General features: G+C 42.4%; 1 protein-coding gene across 9 annotated transcripts; it reads right to left on the bottom strand.

Moving 5' to 3' along the window:
* Nucleotides 1-21,712, bottom strand: impdh1b (IMP (inosine 5'-monophosphate) dehydrogenase 1b). 9 transcript variants are annotated; one of them, XM_078165055.1, is made up of 16 exons: nt 21,405-21,712; nt 15,622-15,720; nt 15,363-15,443; nt 10,806-10,854; nt 9,032-9,133; nt 8,856-8,930; nt 7,819-8,025; nt 7,613-7,700; nt 7,321-7,520; nt 6,776-6,866; nt 5,743-5,838; nt 5,010-5,153; nt 4,686-4,830; nt 4,441-4,584; nt 2,794-2,877; nt 1-2,122 (listed from the first exon to the last, which is right to left on the bottom strand). In XM_078165055.1, the coding sequence occupies exons 1-16, from the start codon at nt 21,614-21,616 to the stop codon at nt 2,101-2,103; spliced, it is 1,839 nt and encodes a 612-aa protein (XP_078021181.1). In that variant the 5' UTR covers nt 21,617-21,712; the 3' UTR covers nt 1-2,100. The 9 variants fall into 9 exon arrangements, with proteins under 9 accessions (XP_078021181.1, XP_078021182.1, XP_033470773.1 ...); XM_078165056.1 differs by having other exon boundaries at nt 15,363-15,440; XM_033614882.2 differs by lacking the exon at nt 21,405-21,712 and adding an exon at nt 17,751-17,956.
* Between the last annotated feature and the right edge of the window lie 1,464 nt (nt 21,713-23,176).

Genomic DNA, 23,176 nt, shown 5'->3' with positions numbered 1-23,176 from the left:
CACAGTTTCATTTATTTATTCTTTTTTTAACCATACTGAAAGCAAAAGCAACTTTCCTTTGAGTGTTTTACTGTAAACATGTTCTGAAGTGATATTCCTCAAAAACCCTTGATGGATTTATTGAATACTGAGTCTTTCCATCCATCTAAAAAGCCCTTGTTTATTGTTTTGGTTGTTGGTTGCAGCTACGACTGTGTTCTGACAACTGTAGCTGCTTCGAAATAATGAAGCTGAAATCATACAAAAGTGCAACTCGTCAAAAAAACAATAACGTAAACCTAACACCTCAGTTATCACTGTGTTTGAGCTTTTCAGATGGACTGACTGGACTCAGTATTTTACAAATAAGATATTTTAAAAACCTGAATTCTCTCTTTAGATGGGACACTGAAAACAAGCAGCAGTCATTTCCAACTGTATATAGGTATATATTTCTCCATATATTTCCATGTACATTTTTTTCGCAATTTAGTTCAATTGCAAGGCTTTTGTTAGTCAAGTGAACCCTGTGCGGGGTAAAGTACATTAGCACATTAGAGAAAGCAACTCAACTCTTACAATCTGGGACATTTTAATAAAAAAAAAAAAAAAAAAGAAAAAATTACATCTGGCCAAAAGGACATCCAGTATGAAAATGTTAGAAAAGCCTACTCCTACAGAAGCTGAATGATAACAAACACAGCTGTTTCAAAGTAAGAAAAAGAGGCGAGAGGGTGTGTAGCACTATGCTTTTTCACTGAGCTGTTGTGTGCAGCCTTTATCCATCCGCGTTTCAAGGCATATCTCCGGTAAATTAAAAAAAAAAAAAAAGAAATAAAATAAACCTAATCGCTGAGAACCTATGCCACACTGTGAGAACGCAGGAATGGACAAGAGACGAGGGGTAACAAGCAACTCGTTGCGCCAATTTTGGTTTTGAAATTACAAAAGAAAAGAAGTGTAAAGACACTTGGCAGTATGTATGCAATTACAACAAAGCAGAATATAAATACAACCAGGTTTCGGCTTTGTGAAAAAACAAACATGCATATCAAAAACACTTCATGCTCAGTTTCAAAGCCCCCCGAGACTATACAGGTTTAATATAAAGTTTGCTTTTATCTAAAAGTATTCAAATTTCGGCCAGAGAAATAGTCCTCATTAGGAACTATTTTTTGATTTGATTTTTAGATCTTTCAAACATACCTGATCTTCAGCTTTTGGTCCCTTCCATGCTCAACATATGAACACTATGCACTGAGATGGGACGCTGATTATTTGTCATGATGTCGTTGAAGGGGAAATGAACGTCCACAGTGGTGAACTGTGGGTCTGGGTCCTGTCTGCTGATCGTAGGGGTGAACACAAAGTCGACAGGATAATAGTCACGGCCATGTCTCGTACCTCGGGATCCGCAATAAAGGAAGTAAACAAAATATAAGAGCTACTGTTCATTCAGTAGCTTCTACCTGTAACATTGCAAAAACAAAAATAGAAGATTGCCAGGATACACTGACACGCTGCACATAGAGAAGTGTGTTCTTCACGTACAGGTGTGTTAAATAGCTGGGGTGTGACAGGCTTCAGACGGGCAACGTGCTGGTCAGCGTGGATCCCAAAAAAAGCCGCATCAGATGCTGATGTGATCTGCACCATGGCTGGTTTAGACTCACTAACATGAACAGGACAAATAAACACAGTGCACCTTCACGTTGTTTGTCCCATGACACATTTTTAACTACATCACACACACCAAACACGCATTCATTCTCTCACTACTGTCAACAACACACGCACTAAACTGGGATCAGCTGCATACTCAAGATACAGGTGTGTGTATGTCATTTTGGAAAAACCCTGATGCGCCGCTTCTTGAGTGCAAAAATCCCAGGTGTCAGTTTGGAGATTCTCACATCGCTACTACGTCTCTTTCTTCCCGAAAGCAGCCGGCCGGGGATCGGAGAGAGAGTGAGTAACGGTGGGATACAACGGAGGAGAGGGGGCAGAGAGGGTGTAGTGGGTGGTGCGTATTTTTAGCAGAAGTGGCGGTTTTCAACATTTGGTCACTGTTAAGATTGGGTATGTCACGTGCACCGATGATCTGCGATCCATCCCCCCTGCTCAGTAAAGCCGCTTCTCGTAACTGTGGAGGCAGAGAAACATCGGAAGAGAAATCAGCGTTTGCTGGGATATAAGTAAAAGTATTGCTGGTTTGCCTGTCCTCCCTTAAATTCAGTGAATCACTCAATGTGCTTCTGAATTCACACTATGGAGTATGTGGGTACAAAGTGTGGGGACCAACAGGAGAGTCTCTGTGCTCCTAATCAAGCTAATGATAATGCCAAGTAAAAATGCCAGTACTCTTTGCTGCATCATCCTTTCTTTATTGCAGCTAAAAGGCAGGTTTACTTTCCACTGCAGTGCTTGCAAATGCCAACACCTAACAGGAAGTCCAGGGGCATTAGAGCCAAGCTGTTTCTTAGCAATGATGAAATCATTTGCAGAGCAAACAAAGAAACCACAGTTCCCGTTCCTGCTTCTGAAGAAGATGTAACCTGCTCTCACTGTAGAAACAACCTCAAAAACAACCTTCCATTTAAGGAGGCTGCAAAAATGGAATACTGCAGCTGATCAACAGTATCAAACTTTGTGTATGATCCCCACAGAGGACAAAGTAAAGTAGCAAATTTATGGCGAGTGCAACAAAACAGGTTACATGTTTTGTTGCCCCAGAATAAAATGTTCTCTATTTCAGTAGCTAAATGTGTTGTTTAATAAAGCAAAGGTGTTTTTTTGTGTGTGATATGTACTTACGAGTGGAGTCCATGAACTCCTCCCTCCACCTGTGCAGACATGGTCCTCTTTTCAAACTTCAGCTCTCCAGAGTACATCATGTAACTTGAGAAAGACAGAAGATAGGAAAATACAATGAAAGTAGGAAATGACTGTCACACATTCTAGCTCTATGTGCATTTCTCTTAAGTCATGTTTCCATCACACTCTTTCGGAATAGTACCATAAGAACCAGTGCATAACCTGTACCTAAACTGTAGATCTATTTAGAATTTCCGCTAGATTTCAACCAATTTATCTGTTTGGCCGATTAAGCTGTGACATTTTACAAGCTATCGTTATCGGCAGAATTTCCCTCCAATAGTGGCGGGGACATACATCCCCACGAAAGCTTCTTCAGTGGGTGTAGCTCCAGCGAAAGCAGGCCCTTCCCTGTCGACCAATTATTCAGCTATCAGCTTTTTCCCACTCCAAGCTATTGTTTTTATGCTTTTATAATTCCACTGTCAGTCAACCTCTAGTTTCTACTGTAGACAGTACTTTGAAATGTATGCAGTTTTGTTACCAGATGGTGATAGCTGCGTCACTACTGCATCTAGTAGCTGCAGTCTAGTTGTAGAGCAAGAGTGATGATTCTTTCTGGACCAATCAACAGACTGCAGTGTTTCTAGCTTAGATACTAGTTCAGTATCGGATTAGTGTGCTTGGTACCTCGACAAGGGGGGATGACTAAAAAAAATGTGACAAAATAGTGTGGTTCTGCTGGTACCATCGACTATACTCGTGTAACAAACTGAACTGAACTGCTTGGTGGAAACAAGGCTTCTTTAAGATCAACAATCAAAATTGTAAAATATAATGCACATAGAAGTTACAGGGGAACTACATTCATTTTCAAAATTCATTCGTTATTTATATGGTCTAAATGTTCAAAAAATATTAGTAAACATGAACAACTCTCTTCCAAATCCAAAAAACTAGAGTACTAATACTCAAATTTGTGACATCATCCAGTAAAAAGTCAGGTGCTGCTCCACAGACAATGAATCAGGAAGGATGTTCTAGATCAGTGGTTCCCAACTGCTTTGTCATGGGGTCCAGATTCCTCGTTAGTCATTAGTTCAATGTCCAGACAGTTTAATATATTTATACTTGTGTTTGGCCAAGTCTTCAAGCAGCCCTCCATTAGTCACTCATTTTACAGCAGGAAAACAGCACTTCAAACTAAAAGCTTTATGGTGGAAAGTCACTGTACTTCAAAATAAAGTGCATTTTTTTGCAGACTTGACATGTCTGTGACGCACTTGTGGTCCATTCAGAAAGGACCTGCAACCCACTTCTGGACCACGACCCACTAGTTGGGAACCACTGTACTAGATGACAGAGCACCCAGGGGAATGTTCTGAGTATAAATAAAAACCAAGAACTTTACAAGAGAATAAAGCTAATTTGGGTATAAAAAAGAAAACCATTCTGTTCGTAGTCGATGGAGCAGCTCCAGACTTTACACTTGATGACATCACAAGTTTGAGACTTACTTCTCTGGTTTCTGGCTTTGAAAGAGAGCAGCAAACTCGACTGAACTTTTGCAGCCATGGAAATAACATACTGGAATTCCTAATTTAAGTGGTGGTGGTTTAGGTTCCCCTTAATTCACACACGACTCACCGGAGAATAGAAAGACTCTTCGCCCCGATGTCCTGGCAGCCATGCTGGATACCAGCTATCAGGTAAGGTACAAACTTATGGATGGAGCCTTTATCCTGGACTGAGCCTGACACACCCTGGGCTACCTTCACATTGTCGCCCTCACTGTGGAAAAGACATTAATCAATATTCCTTCAATGGAGTCAGAGCACTTTAAAAGCTGCTCTTGGAAAACTGGCTTCCACTACTTTGAGCCTCCCACATACCTAAAATAGCGCTTCTGGCTGCTGGTGCTCTTCTCCATAGCGTCCAGGGAGCCCATGCCACGGTACTTTTTCAGCCGCACGCCATCTGAGAAGAAGTACTCCCCTGGAGCCTCAGTGGTTGCCGCTAGCAACGAGCCCATCATAACTGGAGTGGGAGACAGGAGAGAGTTATCTGTGTTCTTTTATTACCCAATCTTACACCACCGCTGCTGTGAAGACTGGAGTCGTCTACGAGTTACAAGCTGTATGAAATATAATGACAAGATAAGGCCGTCTTTTCACAATGGTACAATGTTCTCTGTGTCGCAGTCTTTGAAATCTCACCAGTCGAGGCCCCGAGAGACAGAGCCTTCACCACATGGCCCACAGTCTGAATGCCGCCGTCGGCAATGACTGGCACACCGAAGCGCCTGGCATACTCTGCTACCTTGTACACCGAGGTCCCCTGGGGCCGCCCACATGCCATGACTACAAGGTGGAAAACAAATCTAACATGACTGCCATGGAAACAGATGAGGTAAAAAACACAAACAGCCATATCAGACCTGGAGACAAACAGAAAACAGCTCATAAAATAAAAAGGCAGCAACTGTTTTATTTTATGTTCATGTCCTGTTGCTGCAACATGTCTGTTCTGTTCTTGTTCATGAACGTGACCCAGTCTGAGCATGAGAGCCCAGTCCCCATAGCAACCCAGAATGGGGCCTTGGCAGATCACCATGACAACTAGGAGGGTCTCAGGATATTTTGTACCGTTAGCTACTGATAGCCTCTCTCTGCTCACTGTAGCTCACAGCCAGGATAAGAACAGGTACAGCTCAGACTGGTGTGCAGAAGTTGAACACGTATGCTTCTTTATCTCAATTTATTCCTCTTAATATATTTAAATTCTCAGCTAGCAGTTACAGGTCACATTGTTTTTTGTATGAACTTGTGCTTTATTAACTATTTATCTCAAAACTAATTCCATTTTTGCATTTCTGGAGCTCTGATGATGACAAAGACAATGTGTTGTAGCTGTGTCCAGGACACAGCGTTAGAAAACAACCGTGCGTACCTTCCTGTGTGATGCAGATGGAGCCACAGCCCATGCCAACTCTCAGAGCGTCGACACCAGTATCGATCAGATTCTTGGCCTGGGCTGCTGTAACCACTGTAGGTGAGGGAGGAAAGAAGAAACATGGTCAGTAATGTGTGCAAACAAAAGCATGGAGTGCTGTTGACTAACACTTAATTTCCACTGATATTAAAGTAATATTATGCAGGATTTTACTACAAAACAATGTATAGACTCATACGATAAGGAGTGCAGTGGTGTCAATGTGTGGTTGACTGATTGTGAGGAGAGTGTATTTATGTAGTATAGTTTGAGATCGGGGGTAAGACTAGACAAGCATGTTGCTTCATTCTACTCCTTTTCGGATATGAAATGTTAATTTATATTTCTCACTGTAAGGCTCTTCATGATTTCTCGTATGTCTCTGTTTTGTTGTTTTTTTCCTCCAATATATTCTACTTTATTTTATCATTATTCTTTTTTAAAAGTTGGAAACAAATGAACCAGAAGTGTGTGCGGAGACCCTCCCCTCTACCTGTATTTTCTCCTTATTTTGCTGTGTTTGGGACGTTTCCAGGCACGTTGCGCAGGTGAGGCCGGGACTTTATAAAAAGGTAGCGACTAAGTGCCAGACTATAAGCAACTCACATTCGAGAGCAAGCTGCGAAAATCATGGGCATAGTGCTGAAAAAAAAAAAAAAAAAACCCGCAAATATAGTGAGGCAAAACACCAAGCACACAAGGCTGCGGTTGACTTTAACTTTGACTTTCGCCTGGGATACTGTTTGCTCCCTGCAATCCAGCTCACATCACCATCTGCCTGCTTGACTACCATGGGATCTAGAGCCTTCAATGGTTCTATCTATCCACTATCTGTGGATACATTGCTGCTTTTTTCTTAAAACTTTGTCTTATAAAAGGTGTCATTGAGTGCTCTGAATGGTGCCTTTAAATAAATAAAATGCAGTGGCTAACACATCCTGCATAGTATACCTTTAACTGAGGCTGAGTGTTTCCTTCTCCAAAAACTCACCATTTCCTCCCACCACTTGCAATTCTGGATACTTCTGTTTAATATAATTTATCATGTTGATCTGATACACTGAGTTGCCTTGTGAAGAGTCCTGGAAAAGAAAAACATTCATTATTTCAGTACAATTGCACTGGAGCTGAGGATTCAGCAGTCTTAACAAATAACACACGCTAAGGAGTGTATACACTGCACATATTATACAGACACATTTCACACACACAGGCAAAATTATGTTCCTCATACTTTAGATTTAGACAATATTTCAACATGAGTGTTGGAGGTTGAGTTACAGATTTAAGTAAACACATAGTTCCCAGTAACTTTCCACCATATTTGATCTACCATTCTGTTATTGTAAAATGACCCCATGAGAGTTGTAATGCACTGTTTTTCTGCTGGTCTTGCACAACACTTTACCACACTTCCTCTTTATCAGTGAAGTAGATCAAAAACAGCACTTATTTTTAGGCAACCTGCACTCAAACAATGGCCTCACACATTTATGACACGCTCGCACCAGTGATAAGTTCATCAAAAACACCCACCAGCACAACAACATCCACTCCAGCCTGCACCAACAGGTCCAGTCTGTATTTGTCGTCCTCCCTGGTGCCGATGGCGGCGCCGCACAGCAGCTGTTTGCGTGAGTCTTTGGAGGCCAGTGGGTAGTCCCTGTTCTTCTTCAGATCCGTCCTGGCGATAATGGCCACCAGCTCGTCGTTATTATTTACAATGGGAAGCTTGCCTAGGTGCACAGAAAGTGAAATTATTATAGAGCATGAGAGTGACCAAAATCCAACTAGAGAAAGCAGCTGTAACACATAAACTTTTATTCACCTTTTTTACTGCGCTGCAGAATATCATTGGCTTCTTTCAGTGTAACACCAGCTGGAGCCACGACCAAATCCTCCCTCTTTGTCATGGCCTTAGAGATGATTAAATAACATCAATTATAATCAATATTAACATTCTTAAATTGATGGATATACAATTTCCTAAAAAAAAAAAAAAAAAAAAAAAAAAAACCACATTAAAATACACACCTCCTCCAGGTGTTTGTCGTGGTCTTTCTCAGACAGGAAGTCAATATCTCGGGAGGTGACGATGCCAACCAGTTTGCTGCCCATTTTGCCCGTCTCCGTGACAGGAATCCCGGAGAAGCCGTGTCTTACTTTGGCCTCAAACACATCCCCGACTGTGTGGCGCGGACTCATCACAACTGGGTCTGTGATAAAACCCTGCTCAAACCTCTGGAAACAGAGAAAGCAAACACAAATTTAACTTTTATCATGTTCTATTTATTTGTGCAAAGCCAGCCTGACATCAGCTGCAGCCATCTTGGTTGCTTCCTGAAAAAAAGTTGTTTCAAACTTTAATTATAATAAAGTGTTTGTATGACTAAAAAACAAAAACAAAAAAAGTATGTTACTATTCCTCTAAAGGTCGACACTTATACCGTAGAAATCTGATAACACTCTGCATCCTTAGTCATCATGTATTTCCCCTAAAGCTAAAAGCCTCTGCAAGACGCCAGTCACCGTCTGCAGTGTGCCCTATATTAAGATAAATGGTTGTAATTGGCTGAGGCAAGCTGAAAATCTGTCTTGGGAGGGGAGGGGATGGAACCAGAAGCGTCTGCCAGTGCAAATAAAACATGAGCTTGCAGGTTTGTCTGGTACCCAGGTTTCTGCAAAGCAGCAAAAGCAGCGCAAAACCAAGCGCCACACAACACACTCAACAATAAATGAACATTCATATGAAAAAACAAAACACACACACACACACAAGGAAGAAAAAGAAACACAGATAGAAGACAATTACCATAAGCTAGACAGGGACAAAATGGGACAAGATAACAAGACAGGTCAAGAGGATGGTTCATGTGAGAGTTATGTTCGGTTTATACAAGTACTTTAGTCCTTTTGGTGTGTTGACAGATTTGTACAGGCATGTCAGTGTGAAATGGTGATGACGACAAGACAGTAAAACAATTCTACTGCTACCAAACATGACTTGACTTGGCTACATAAATGCTGAGATACAGTAAGATAAAATATACAGAAGTATATTTATTGTTTACCTTGACCTTGCGGACTTCGTTGGCTTGGAATTCTGGCGTGCAGTTGTGGTGAATGATGCCAATGCCTCCCATTAGCTACCACATTCAAAAGAAGCAATAATTTCAGATTTAAACAACACATAAACATCAGTGCTCTTTCATAAGATTTCAGCAGTGCTGGTGAAGCAGTGTCTTACCGCCATAGCGATGGCCATGGCCGACTCTGTGACAGTGTCCATGGGAGAGGAGATGAGAGGGGTCTTCAGTGTGATCTTCTTGGTCAGCGCCGATGTCAGGTCCTGAGAGGGAAAAGAAAAAGAGGGGAACAAATATTTTAATGTCCTCAGAAAGAGGAGTTTGCTTGTTATGCTGCACATGAGCCACTAGGGGGCAGACTGAACTTGAGAGATCCAGCACACTGCACAGACGTGTCTTTAAATGTGCTTCACTGACACTAAAGGACGTGGCCTCATTGGCTTCCTGTCATTTGAGGTTACCAGTGCTTCAATATTTTAAAACTGAATGTACGTTTGAGCTAATACGTAATACTATTTAATGATGTTTAAGGTAAAGCCCAAGATTTCCACTGAATTTAAGACTCTTTAAGGAGCTGCAGACACCCTGATACCGTGTCATCAAGTGTTTATCTGTGATATGAGATGTCTGCAAGCAAAATAAAATGCATGTCCCATCAAAAACACCGTCCTGCCTCTCAGGGACAGAAACCTGACACTGTCTGGAAAAATGGAAATGAGCCGTACCACTGTATCTCCGAAAGCAGCACTCGACTTCTACAACTTACTGATTCCCACACCAGCTCTCGTTATCTTCAGCTGTGTGTGTGAAAATAAAGACATTCCTCACACATGGGAAAACCAGCACATTGAGTTATACAGTGTCTGAGCGTTTACTCCTTATCTGTGACAGACATAAACTATGGAGGCTTTTCTCAGGGGTTCACGGTGAAGGCAGGAGAAATCACCTAATACCACCTCTCCGTTTAGAGAGCACAACTGCACTAACCTGCTAAATTCAACTGAGTGTTAGGAAAGCATGTCGAGAACATCACGACCCCGAAGAATTTCCCACAATAGCTCCACGCACTCTTCGGGTTTCAAACACCTCACACCTCACAAAACGTAGAGTATGTAAGTATTATATTGCAAATTTCAGTCCAGCCTACTGAGTCTCTGTATGAACATGAACTAGTCCATTCAAAGTTGTGACTGACGCCAAATGTGGAAGTACTTGTGTTATTCAAGCTTGAATAGGCTCAGTGTCCAGTGGAAAACTAGGGCAAGACAAAGACTCTGTGGGGACAGCCCATGACAACATGGCGAGGCTGACAAGCATCTCGCACAGCGACGAGAGCTCTCTGCGACTCCGAAGGGAAAGATTAGTGATATCAATTAAACTAAAATCTGCTGAGATGGACGCAGCAGAAGAAGAGGATTTCATCTAAAGCCCGGAGATTAACTCTCCCGTCATCTGCTGAGAGAGGTGGATGAGCAACCGACCAGACACAAACGTAAACACAAGGGTGAGGGAGCAGCCAGTGGGTGACCACATCGAGCAAAAATAGCAGGGCAGCCGGGGAGAGGAGCTGTGATGCAGACTGTTTTAAATGGGCAAAAACAAGACTACTTTTGTGAGAGCTGCCATTATAGAACAAAGCTGAGGTCTGAAGTAGAGAGGTTTGTTTTAAAAAAAAAAAAAAAATTAAAGAGGCTCCACTGTAATAAGGCTGATGGTTTAGGATGTGGCTCTGCCAAGAATGGTCTGTCTGCTGACACTGCCACATTATCATCATGAGGCGTGTGGAAGAAACTGAAGAGGCGACTGGCTGGTCCTTCAATATACCCAAGAAAGTCTCTTCTCAGATGTGACAGACACTTGCAACATTCTTTTGAAACAACAGTAGACCTAACATGACCTTTTGTATTCTCACACGTGTCCTTCAAGCGTACTCACCACTTCGTCTGAGGTAAAGTCGATGAAGCCAGGTAAAATCAGGAAGTCACTGAAAGACAGAAGCAAAATGTAAAGTAAGGGACCGATGCAACTTAGCATAGCTGTGAGGTTTAAAGCATCAATTAAAATACCAGAAGCTAATGAGTTCCTCATGTTTTAACCAACATGAATGACCAATATGTGTAATATATTCTTATAAATACCTCCAAGCAAAGCAGAGAACTGAAATGTTCCCTACAGTATGATTAGCTCTCATTGTGAACTGTAAAGCAATTAAATGTGAGTAGGGGAGTGTTGCCTTAAGGGTAACGTGTCACAGTTTTAACACGCATGTTTTGTCTTGCAACATGGATGTCATCATGTTGGCACGTGGCCAGTACAGTACTAAACATTCCTAAGAAATATCAACAGGATTCGCTCGCTAAAATCCACATGGCTGCCTGCACGTATCTGTTCTTTAGTTAGCATCATTTTCACATTTGCATGCTAGTTCTGGTCTGTACGGAATATAAGCCCCGTTTCCACCAAACACTTTCGGTACGGTACCTTTGGAACCAAAAGTAACCCTTCAGACATGTATGTGGGCGGGCTGTTGTCACTCACTGCTCCGTCCAGCACTCACTGTACTTCCTCATCACGGGTGACAAAGGAAAGTCTGCACCTCGTTTATCGTCCACAGAACGACACACCAACATTTTCAGAACACAATAAAACAGGCTGCAGTGAGAGTTTCTCCATGGGATATTATATACTATAGTCCTTCTCAGGCAAGCTCAGGGGTTTAGTGTTGCTGTAGCCCAAAGGAATGACGCTTTGCTAGGCTAGGTACCACAACAGAGGGGGGGACCAAAAATGGGGACGTACGGAACGGGCCCATTGGTACCATCCACAACTTTTCACAGTGGAAATGGAAAAAAAAGCGCACCAATCTGAACTGCTCGGTGGATACTGGGCTATACATACAACTTGTATGTTTTTTGTCAATAAAACTTGCTCTCTGTGACCGTACTACAGACTACATAAGGGTTGTGTGGTATTTTTACAATGTCCATCCATCAAGTTTGTAAAAGATAAAGGATAATTAGGTAAACACAGATGATATGGGTGAAAAAGATCACTGATTTAGAATATCAAAGGTCTTCTGTGAATCTTTGACTAAAATTTTTGTTAGATATTTAACTAGTTTTCTCTCTTTCTACTCATTTCCTTCCGTATAACTATTTCAACTAGGTCAGCGCCACAGTTCAGAGCCTGCCACCTATTGTTGGATACTCTTTTATGGCTCCTCATGTTCCCAAAATATTGCAAAGTGGCACAGTGGCTGAGTACAGACACTGAGTACAGCTGGGTGCGTCCTGTACTTGGTAAAAAGCTACAGTTGATCTCTTTCAGCTCTTGGGCTGTATAAACACAATGAGAGGTAGAAGGGGATGAGTGGGAGTGCAAGAGCTAGACGCAGGAATGATGTTTGTTTTTCAACCAGGGACTGTATGTATTTTGTGGTTTCTTGCAAATGGGTGTGAAAACAGAGCAGGAGGGGACAGAAGGACAGATGGGAGGAATAAGGGAGGCTTTGTATGCCATGTGGATGTTAGGGGTGAAACTACAGAGCATGCTGAGCAGTACAGGTGGATGTAAATGAGTCTGAATGAAGGTACAGGGCTGACGCACTAACGAATCTGTGCTGCCTCAAGTGTGGGTGGAAGGAAAGTTAAGTCAAGTCTGAAAACATTGGGACACTGCAAGAGAGGATCTCTGTGTGTTTGTTTGTTTGTTTCCAGTCACTTTAGAGCCCAAACACCCACAAAATTCAATGTGGGGACGAGCAGGAAGTCCAGCACACATCTGCTAGCATTTAGCAGCCGCCACAAAACCTCAGCTGCAGCACACAGGCTGCATCTACTGACTCAGGGTCAGTGCTACGCCCGAGCTCATTGTGTCGGATTTGAATCCTAAAGGCAACACTGGCTCACCGAGGCTTTATTATGGTTTAATTTGAATGCTAGATGTAAACAAATGCATGACGTGGAGTGGGAGCGTTTCAAAGCACAACCAGAGGCTGTAACTGATATTCCCATGCCTGCACAGATGTCTGGGCATAAAAGAGATTCGCCCCACCCAAACAACATCAAAAGCAGCTCAGAGCATGGCACCCAGTGTTTTGTAAATGCAGCAGCAAGTTTAAAAGGGGTGAATCTCAATGAGTAACATCTGCGTGTCTGACTCACGTTGCTTTCACTGGTTTGTGTGACAAGACGCCGACGGATCATTATACGGCAGTTTGTGGCAGAGATTTGCTACGGTAACTCTGTCAGAAGTGTTACAACAACCAGAAATATGTGTGTTTATGCCAGTCCTAAGTCTGAGATAAATAACTGTGGTATGATTTAATAGGAGTCAGTTTGAGTTTGCTAAGTAACGTGCCCATAAGGCATTAAAAGGAAGACAGACCGGTAGCCCTTCTGTAACAGTAGTCAATGATCGGTGAATTCTCTGCACAGACTTTGTCCGCAAAGCCCACAGATTTAATTGCTCATGTAGTTTTGGAGCATATAATGTATACTTTAAACTATACTGTTTAGTGTCTCGTCTTGTGTGAATGGCAGTGACCCAGTATTTAACAGCCAGAGGCATGTGTGGAAAAGTTGCACAAGAGTCGTGTTTTAACTTGATTTTTAATTTGATGCCAGTGAAGGTTTACAAATGCATCTTACAGAGTCTACCTGTATATAAACTACAGTCATACCTTGCTTGATAACGTAAGATAACAACTCTTAGGATTCGCCATCGCAGTGTATAATTAGGCAAGAGTGCTGACAGAATAATGGAGTTGGAAAGTAGCTCTGATTGAAAGAACATGTTTGCGATCACGCCCAGGACATGATCTATGCATCTGGTATAAGGTCACAATACTGCAGGAAGCCATTTCTCTGACAAGGCTAATAAACAAAAATAAAAAGGAACTAAAAAGATCAATTAGCAATGCTTAATTGTATTTCAATCCAGTATCCGTGATAGGAGTGTATAAGTGTTGATCAAGTCATTGGGAATGTTAAGGTTTATATCAAAGACATCCAGGGAAAGTGATCAGAAATTTTAAATCTGCTTCAGAGAAATGGGGCAATAGAAGTTGAAACTCTTCCACTACTATCTGTATTTGTCACACCTGAGTTATAAGGGGTGACACGAGGACGGACAGATTGATAAGAGTGATTCATACTCTTCATTATCATACCACTCCCATCCTCCCAAATTCCTCCTGCAATCCACATGATGCCAATTCAGGGCATCATGTGCACATCCTTCCTTTGGTCGTGATGCACATTATTAGAGTGGAAAGGTTGCTTGATCACATGCGGAGACACTTACACACCATCACGTTTTCTATTCAATTAGCTTCTGTAAAGCATGAGCAGTGTGATCAGAGAGAAGGATTGGTGAATTTTTAGCTCATACAACCTTCCAACTAAAGTTGAATTGATGCATGGAAGTGTTTAAGATTTAGGGGGGTTATTGGCATCTAGCAGAGGTCTTTCCTCTCAAAAACAAACAGACCAGGTGATTTAAACTGGTGAAAACACTTGATAAAGCAGTTTCATGTTACAAATAAGTGTTTCTCTGACACTGTTTGGCATATCAGAGATAAACTGCTAGCCTAGCACCTGCTAATGTGTGCGCGCCTTTTTTTCTCTGATCACTTAAGATCCAGACGTGCAGGAGGTTTTTACCGTGAGCGGAATTATCCACAGAGGTCTCTTCCTTTCCAAAATACACAAACCCAGTGATTTAAACCAGTAGAAACACTTGATAAAGCAGTTGCACGCTAAAAAAAGAACAAGTGTTTTTCCTCCATTCTCGTTGCAAAGAGAATGCTAACTATGATGAGTGACACGAAAACATCTAGAGCCAGTGTTTGGTTCTCCGCTACAGTAGAAACATGGCGGTGCAACGTGACAACCTCCATGGACAAGGACCCGCTGCCGATGACGATATAAACGGCTCATTGTATGGTAACGAAAACACAATGAGTATAATTCTCAGATGCCTATACACTGGGTAAAACATGCAAATTATTTTTTATTTCTGCCAATATATCCCCCTAAATCCTACACAGTGGACCTTTAAATCTAAATATAGTTGTGTTGTGCAGACGATAATGCATATCAAATAGATTAATACAATATCTAATGGTCTTTCAGGAAACGCTGAGAGGGCATCTTTAGCATTCTTATAGTGATTGTTAGGCCCTGCTGTACACATATTCAAGAGGTAAAGCACTGTAATGGATTTAGGGAGAAAGTTCAAGAAGAGAAATGGCATGTCTCAGTGCCCTGCAGCCACTGCATCTGAGTTGCACAACACTTTCCTTCTTGTTATTCAGAATTAAGAAAATCAAAGGGTATTACGTCATGCCAATAAATCCATTTGAATTCAACTGAACTGATTACATGGAAAGTCATTTCAGTCAAAGTGCATGATGAGTTCAAGTACAAAGCATTTCTCTCCATTGTTCACAGGACAGTTTCAAAACAGTTTGAAGATGACTGTTTTACTCACTTGTAAGTCAACCCATCTCCTTTAGAGCATAGCTCTTCAGCCGTATGACCATCGGAGTCAACGCACTGTTGGTCAGATCTGCTGATTCAGAACGTGTTGGCCATTACAAAGCACTGGTGCGCACACTTCACCCACCACTGCGCACGGGTGAGCTTTTAAAATCATTCAGGAGACCTTACTTTGAATATATTTCATTACTTTACTCAGACTTTTTGAAAAATAAAAATAAAATCATAGTTTGTGATGCAGGGAAACTTACTTGTACGTGAGGCCGTCTCCAATCGAGAAGAGCTGCTGAGCAGAGAGACCATCTTCGGGGACGTAGCCTGTGCCACCGCTGATTAAGTAATCGGCCATGCTGCCAAATGATAAGAAGAGGCAACTTCAATCACCTGTGCAGCCCGGACAAAGATGGATATATAAACACAGTGTAAGGATGCTCTACAAGAACACTAGACATCCACTCTGCAGGCAGAGCTCTGGTGACCTCCTCACAGGAAGACATAACCATAGCAACATCAACATCCCCCAGTCAGCAGCAGGTCAGTGCGCCTGCGTGGCGGGGTGCAAGATGCAAGGCTTCCTCAGCTTACATTTCATAGAAGCTTTGTTTTTGACTGCTGCCTTGATATAACAGGAGGTACCGTTACTTATGATCACACAAATCATCACACAAATATTTATATTACTGTATAAATGCTCCTGTGATGTACTGCCGAGCGGATTTCTGTCTCTCCATCTAAATTATTAATGACGTTGCTATTTTCATAACATAGATCGTGCGCTGCTGGCAAACAACAACAGTGCAACAGTCCCCACATGACCGCGTGTGGAGACAAACATGGCCGGGTGACCCACTAACATTCATCTAAGCCTCTCCAGCAAACACCACACAGTTTCTAAAAGCAAACAGTGAAAGCACATTATGTCCTAAGACGAACACGATATCCTCAAAATGTCTTATTGTCACGACTTGGAGCGGTGAAGTCTAGTCGCTGGCCCGGTGACCTACATTACGTTATCAGTAACTAGCAAACATTAGCTGCTTGCACTGTACACCCGCAGTTATCAATGTTTTCCTACTTGAGACCTGTCTTTGTTGTTGACACAATGAACGCAACATCCTTGTTGCAAATCATCCGTGCTACAATTAGTATTCATGCTAGCCTCAACACATCTGTCACCTCAGACGCCCTTAGACATATTTTTTGAAAGTGACATTCAGCAAGCAGCACTTAAGGCAATAAAATGTCCTTTTTACGATTGGTTTACATGTCTAGTCACCACCCATTAGTCTAGGAGACACATCTAAGAGGAATAATATGGGAATAACGCACACAGTAAAAGCTGATATTTTATGATAATGAGTGGTGTTTCGGAAGTTAAATGCATGCGGAATTGAAGAGTGGCTCTTTTTATGTATTATAAGACATAAAATGTGTGTCTAACTCACATAACGCCCTTTTAATAACAGAGGAAATCTATTTTGGCAGATTTTAGAGGGAGTTTGGTGCTGGGTTCGGGCATGCCTCGCGCTTCACGCCAGTACAATGTGTACGCATGCAGACTATGGACTAACATTGTATCAAATATTTACAGAAAAACGAAGCAAAGAGTGTCTTAAAATAACAACAATAATAGCTTAACATTACCGTTAAAGTTTAATGAAATAAACGCGTCTTGAACACTTCCGTTACATTCATATTTGTTTACGAGTTTACGACAACTACATTATCAACGTTAACACTTTTAGCTTGAGATAATATTGCATGTAATGGTAGCAAACCGTTAGCCGAAGGATTGGAAACACCGGTTAACTAAAATAACTAGCTGGCAATATGGCTGTCACTCAACCACAAAGCATTCAGTGATGTAAATGAAAAAATAACGGTTAAGAGAGACTTCGTGTAAATTAAAAGTCGATATTTGACACAAAAGTTAGCTTGTTGCGAGCTCAAACGTTACCCTATTCACCTTATTTAACCCGTCACACGATGTCGCCCGTACAATTCTGATGTAACCTCGTTTAAAATTAATATTAACATAAACAAGCAGATAAACTCTACCTTATTAGCGCTATTAAACCGTGCCAACCGATGCAGGTGTGTTAATAATCCACTAATACGCGTGTAAGTGAACTTTTACCACAGCAGACATGAGCTGCCTCCAGACTAACGTTGCGTTTTGCTTGCAGACATGTGGGAGCAGCCGTTAGCATGTAGCATTAGCAGCCCGGTTATTCTAGCTTGACCAACGGAAAGCGCTCGAGCGACTTTAACACGAGCTCTTCGACCGTTAGATAGGTGGTTTAAACTGTGTAGCTTCTAAGCTAACGTCCACTCCAGCATCTTTCCCCCTCCACACACCGAGTTACGTTAGCTAGCTAACCTTGTTGGAGCTGATGCCCACGTTGACCACGGGGAAGCAACTTTCCAGCTGTGGATCTACAGAGGTGAGGCTAAAAAAAGGCGATGGTGGACCCTGTATCCTTTCTCTCGAAGGACAACCTCGATGCAAAAAAACACAAAGCTGGTCGTCGCTGGCGTCTCCAAGATGTAAAAGTACTGTCTGGCAGTAAAGTGAATCAGAAGTGATTGCCTGTCGTTGCAGACAGTGCGTGTTGGTGTTACGTACGAGCAGCAGCCAGCAGCAGCGTCACATCCCCTCTCTCCTCCTCACAGAGGCGTGTTCTGCATGTTGTTGCTGTGAGGTCGGGGCCAACAGGGGCACCAAAAGGGTTAAGTGTGCAACCAAAAATGTTTCACATGAGAGTTTTGCTACTAATATGCAGGCAGACCGGTTTATCAGAGCTGATAGTGCATCTCAGTTCATTCCAATGTTCCACTCTGGGGCACCCATAGAGTGCAGAGGATGGCTGCAGTTACTCAGGTAATTTGAGACATGAGGTGGAATGGGACAAATAAGGTTTAACATTTTGGGCTCTTTAAATATTAGCAGCCATAAGTCATTTCAGAGCACTGAGACCACTAAGGAGCGCTACAAAACACACAGGAGATCTTCTCTACCTGTGGCCATCTGACAGCAATATTCACCTACATTTACATGCACTATTACTTAATATGATGCCGTTACTGCTTTTCGACATCATGTGCAATAATATTCTTCAGTCTTGTCAATGTCGTGCAATTTCATTTTCATTTTAACAACAGTATGTGTGGTTAAATTAAGCCCAGATTTACAGTGCCAATCACATTCAGCACCCGCAAATGACCTTACGAACTCAGTATAAAGTGGCGGAGGTTAGGTTCGGGCAAGTTAATCACTGTGGTTAGGTTAAGGAAAAGAACCCTGGTGTAAAGAAGTTACAATGGGCCCCAGTGCACTCTATTATGCACATATTGTCTCATCACATCATTAGAGACTCGACAATGGATAACATCAACATACATATTACTCAGCAATCATCACTGCATATCTGTGTCACAAAATATACCAGAGAAAATAAGAAATGATTAATTTAATAAAACAGTTCTAATAGTTGAGTTATAGTCCTTTTTCGAGGACATATATAGCAAATGGCACTGGTTTTAATCTACTGAGAGTTCTTCTTTGAACACAGGCATATTTTAAGGTGGCAATCACACATAAGCACCCACTATCCACCCAACTACAGGGCCCCCCACCTCATGCAACCACACTGCCTGCACTGTCTATATTTACGCCCCTGGTGGTGACGTGCCTTAAAATGACTCATAAGTTCACTTGGTTCTGAGCACCAGTCTCCTGGGGAAAGTCCTGAGGGGAAAGTCCCGTGTTTTGTGACCCATCCACCATCCTAACCCGCCTCCTAATGGATCACTTTCTAATTTACTCCCGTCGTCATGTTGGTGACGTGATCTCAGCCTTCCCAAATTTGTGGGTTATGCATGAATTATTGGCTAAATGTGGGATATGTACACATTTTGGTGCATTACCTTTGGTAGGAAAAAACTGTGATGATCACTCACTGATGGACACATTAAGATGGCCTGCATTGCCAGGACTAGAGGTGGTACCCCAACTGAAGACTCATCTTTAGTGGTATATCGTAGGCAACTGGACTTACTTGAGTTTCTGAAGATGTTTTACCTCTCATCCAAGAGGCCTCTGAAGCTTATGATATATCGTTTAGGATGTGGTATTACCAGTTATACAAAACCAACACTCTCTGGCAGTTTCAGTTCCTCTTTCACCTTGCCAGTACTTCTAAATTTTTGTATCACTGGGAAAGTTGCCACTTTAAGTGTAATGACAGGGATTCAGAGCAAAATATAGTGTGAGTGAATGATAACATTGTGCATGATCTTTAACACTTTGCAATAGGAAATCATGTGGCTGAGCAACTCTTACAGAAATTCTCAAATGGGCGTATTGAAAGCCTTTCCAAAACTGAAAACCTTCATGCCTTAATTTAGTTTAACTTAGAGAAACGTCACGCTGAATTTCAGCAGCACTCTGTGAATTCTGGTCACATGTGGATCATCTAAACTGGATTAAGTGTACCGAAAAGCCAGCACCAATCACATTTCATTCACATGAGAACAATTGGAGGAAGTGTGCAGAGAGACCGCATGTTGAGGAACACAAAATGTCAATGTGGATCAAATAGAGTCTCTTTTTTTGTTCTAGTATCTAACACGCACCACAACATACAGTACAAAAACCACTATGAGAGAAAGGAGATCTATTTAAGGATATTCCAAGACTACACGGGGTCACTGAGGAGAATGACAACACATCTCTTAAAGCTTAATTCATTAGTGACTGTGAAATCTAATGAGGAGTCTTTTAAGAATTAAATTGGCGCTACAGAGGAAATGATCGTCGGCCAGTCATGTCAATTTCTGGCTATTAGAGGTAACATAAAACCGCACATACAGGCATGTCTCTTTCCAGCATGCAGAGCACACACGTGCACATTACTTGACAGAGAGTCAACGTGCTGCCCTTTTCATCAGGCTGTCAGCTGCATAAATGTCTGGCATGAGTCGCTGACAGAAAATCACTTTTGTTTTCTCGCAAACTAAAAATACGACTGCAGCTTCAGGGAGCAGAAGATCAGAGTAAAATACATCACTACTGATAAAGGTTTTGTCTTATCTGCTGCCAAAAAAAGGAGGGACATAATTTCATGACTTTAATTACATCACTAGCTGGTTTTACTTGAATAACAGCCGATGAAGTAACTGTTCCCCGGGCAGGCATTTCCGGTGTATTGATTATTCCATGCAGAGATGTTTCACTGATTACATCTCAGATACTGGCCACAAAAGAGAACCACGTGATTGTCCCTGTAACCCAATATGCTTCACACTCCACTCTTGTTCTATATTAATCTTAGGTGATGGCTGCTAGATTGGTCTGCAAAGGTGAGCGAGGGGGGGGGGGATCTGTTTCCAACTCTGAGTTTGTGTCACATTAAATGTAGGTCAGTGCAGATATGGGTCAGTGGTTCCTTTATGGCACTGCAGCTATTCCGAGCACTTGATTCAGCCTTGTTGATCCTCCCTGCAGCGTGCTGCTCGCTCCTGCCTTGATGTTGCATCACAGGATTGTCTGCGTGCACGAGGGGCTGAAGAGCCACGTTAAAAATAGCACATGACGACTTGGGATAAGCCATTTTCTGTTGTTTTAGCATCATGATCGACACGGCCAACTCAAAAATGAAGTGTGTCATTCAAAGCTGGGGGTTTAACCTCGTGGGCATTTGCAAACTGATCTAAATGCAACATGTAAACTGACCCGGTGGCATGTAGTTAATTTACATGTGCAGCTTTGAGGGTACAGCCGGTGAAAGTGAAGCGTAAAAGCTGGAAGGCTGACAGTGGATATTGGCATTCAGGGTTGAAACTACTATGGCATTCTTCTTTTCTGTTTTGGTCTTGGTTTGGCATCTTAAAAAGTTTGATCTTTCCAATCAAATATAGCTTTAAAAACCTTTCCTGTCACCAAATAATGAAACACATGGATGTTTTTTAACCTAAATACTGTTGGAGTTGCACCTCAGCGTGGCTCATTCACTATACTCTATACGTCACTTACCTCTCTGGGCCTAGACCGGCCTGAATTCGTGTGGCGCTGTATCGCTGGGCCGCAGTTTCATGTGAGGTTTGCCGCACATACTGTTCACATTTGGGAGTTGAAACGTCGGTACGTGGCGGCTGAGTATCTCCTACAATTCTCCGATAATCCACCTCCTGGCTCGTCTCCCCCGCTCCATCTGCACCAAAGTGCTCAAAACCAAACCCCTCCATGGTCCGTCCAAGGTCAGCCTCTGAATCCAGTGGGCCCCTCGAGCCTTGCTTTGCAACTTAAACAGAAAATATCCAACCAGCTGAAGGTTACATCTGTGTCAAAAACCAGTCCTGAAACCTTGAATTCATGTGAATTTCATCGCCCAAGTTTGAATCAATGGAGGAGTCACAATTTGCAAAACAAATGCGAACTCCCCGATATTCTTATCTCCAGTGTCTGCTCTTCCACAGCAGATATGGAGCTGCATTGGTGTTCCCACACAGAGGAAAACAGCAAAACATAAAGACCTGTGTCAGGCTACTCCGTCTGCCCCTGCACAGGATGCACCTGCCTACAAAAAGGCACCAGCCACCTCTAGGCGTGTCAATAGAGGGCGTCACCTAGGAGATTCTCCCACTGAGAGGGTGTCACCGTGGAAATGATGCCAGCAGCCGAAGCAGAGCGTTGTTGTGGAGAGGCTGTGTGCGCTGATGTCTTCGAAATCTTGGAGGACAGGAGGGTAATGGAGAGAGTAGACAAGCCCTGTACTGTACTCATATGTAGGATAAAGCAGCCGTGGCCCTGAGGGTTTCTCTACAAGTTGAATGGAGCGAGTGCTGCCATCCTGAGTGCTCCATGAAGCTCCCTCTACGTCTTGCTCCCTCTCTATGTATGGGTTAATCCTGCTTTCTATCGGTGGCACCACGTCACTTTCACAAAGAGGATTTCAGAATTAAAATGGACAGGACTAGCTTTGCAAAGAGAGCAGCACGTTTTTACACCCAGATCATCACTGCGGTGTGTTGTTTTTATTTGTCTCAGTGAGCGCCACTCAAACCAAACAGCAAACAGTATTTCTGGAAGTGTTTGGCACAAAGACACGATAGATTTAGCTCCTCACACAAGGACTTACGGGTGTGTTTTGTGTTGCTTCTCATCCTTTGTGCGGGCCTCATGGAAAATTTTGGTTTCTGAGCCACAGCTGAGTAAAACTGGAGCTATAGAAAATGAGTGTGTGTAAAAATAAGCTCTGGTGTGGCTTAAAAAAAGTCAGACGCCCGAGGTTAAACCCACAAGCTAACACAACATGTATTTGAACCTTGACGCTGCTGAAGTTTGCACCAAAGTGTCAGTGTTACACAATCACTCCAAGATGTTTCAAAGCGTTTTGTTTTTAAAAGAATGCACCGTAGCGTGTTTTTTACATACAGCACCACCCTTTCACAGGGCAAACTGCAATGTACAGAATGCATGTGTTGATTTATGCTTTGTTCTTTTGGTTTTCTAAAACGTGTATATAGTTTAGTATGCGGAAGGGATTCCCCCATGCACTCTTCTCAGAGGGATCACCTCCAGGTGACTGTTTGTGACAGTTGGTGAGACGTTAAGATGGAAAATCCTCTTAGCACGTCCTGGGAGGTTCCCCACTTAGAGCTCACATTCATCTTTAGCACATGGTAACGGAAACCCCACACCCACACAATGAAGATAAATTAGGAACCTGACAACCTGAGTATGTACACTTTTGAACCGAAAGGATTGAAAAAATAATGCTGCTGCTGTTGTACCTTAAAAGGACA

Source organism: Epinephelus lanceolatus, chromosome 23, assembly GCF_041903045.1.
Source record: "Epinephelus lanceolatus isolate andai-2023 chromosome 23, ASM4190304v1, whole genome shotgun sequence".
NCBI lineage: Eukaryota > Metazoa > Chordata > Actinopteri > Perciformes > Serranidae > Epinephelus > Epinephelus lanceolatus.
This window is presented reverse-complemented; position numbering and strand designations above follow the sequence as displayed.

Coding starts and splice junctions, on each gene's coding strand:
- impdh1b (XM_078165055.1), bottom strand. CDS start 21,616: ATGGAGGGGTTTGGTTTTGAGCACTTTGGTGCAGATGGAGCGGGGGAG. Junction 6,867..7,320: donor GAGTGGATGTTGTTGTGCTG/GTGGGTGTTTTT, acceptor TTTCTTTTCCAG/GACTCTTCACAAGGCAACTC. Junction 4,831..5,009: donor GTCTCTCGGGGCCTCGACTG/GTGAGATTTCAA, acceptor CTCCCACTCCAG/TTATGATGGGCTCGTTGCTA.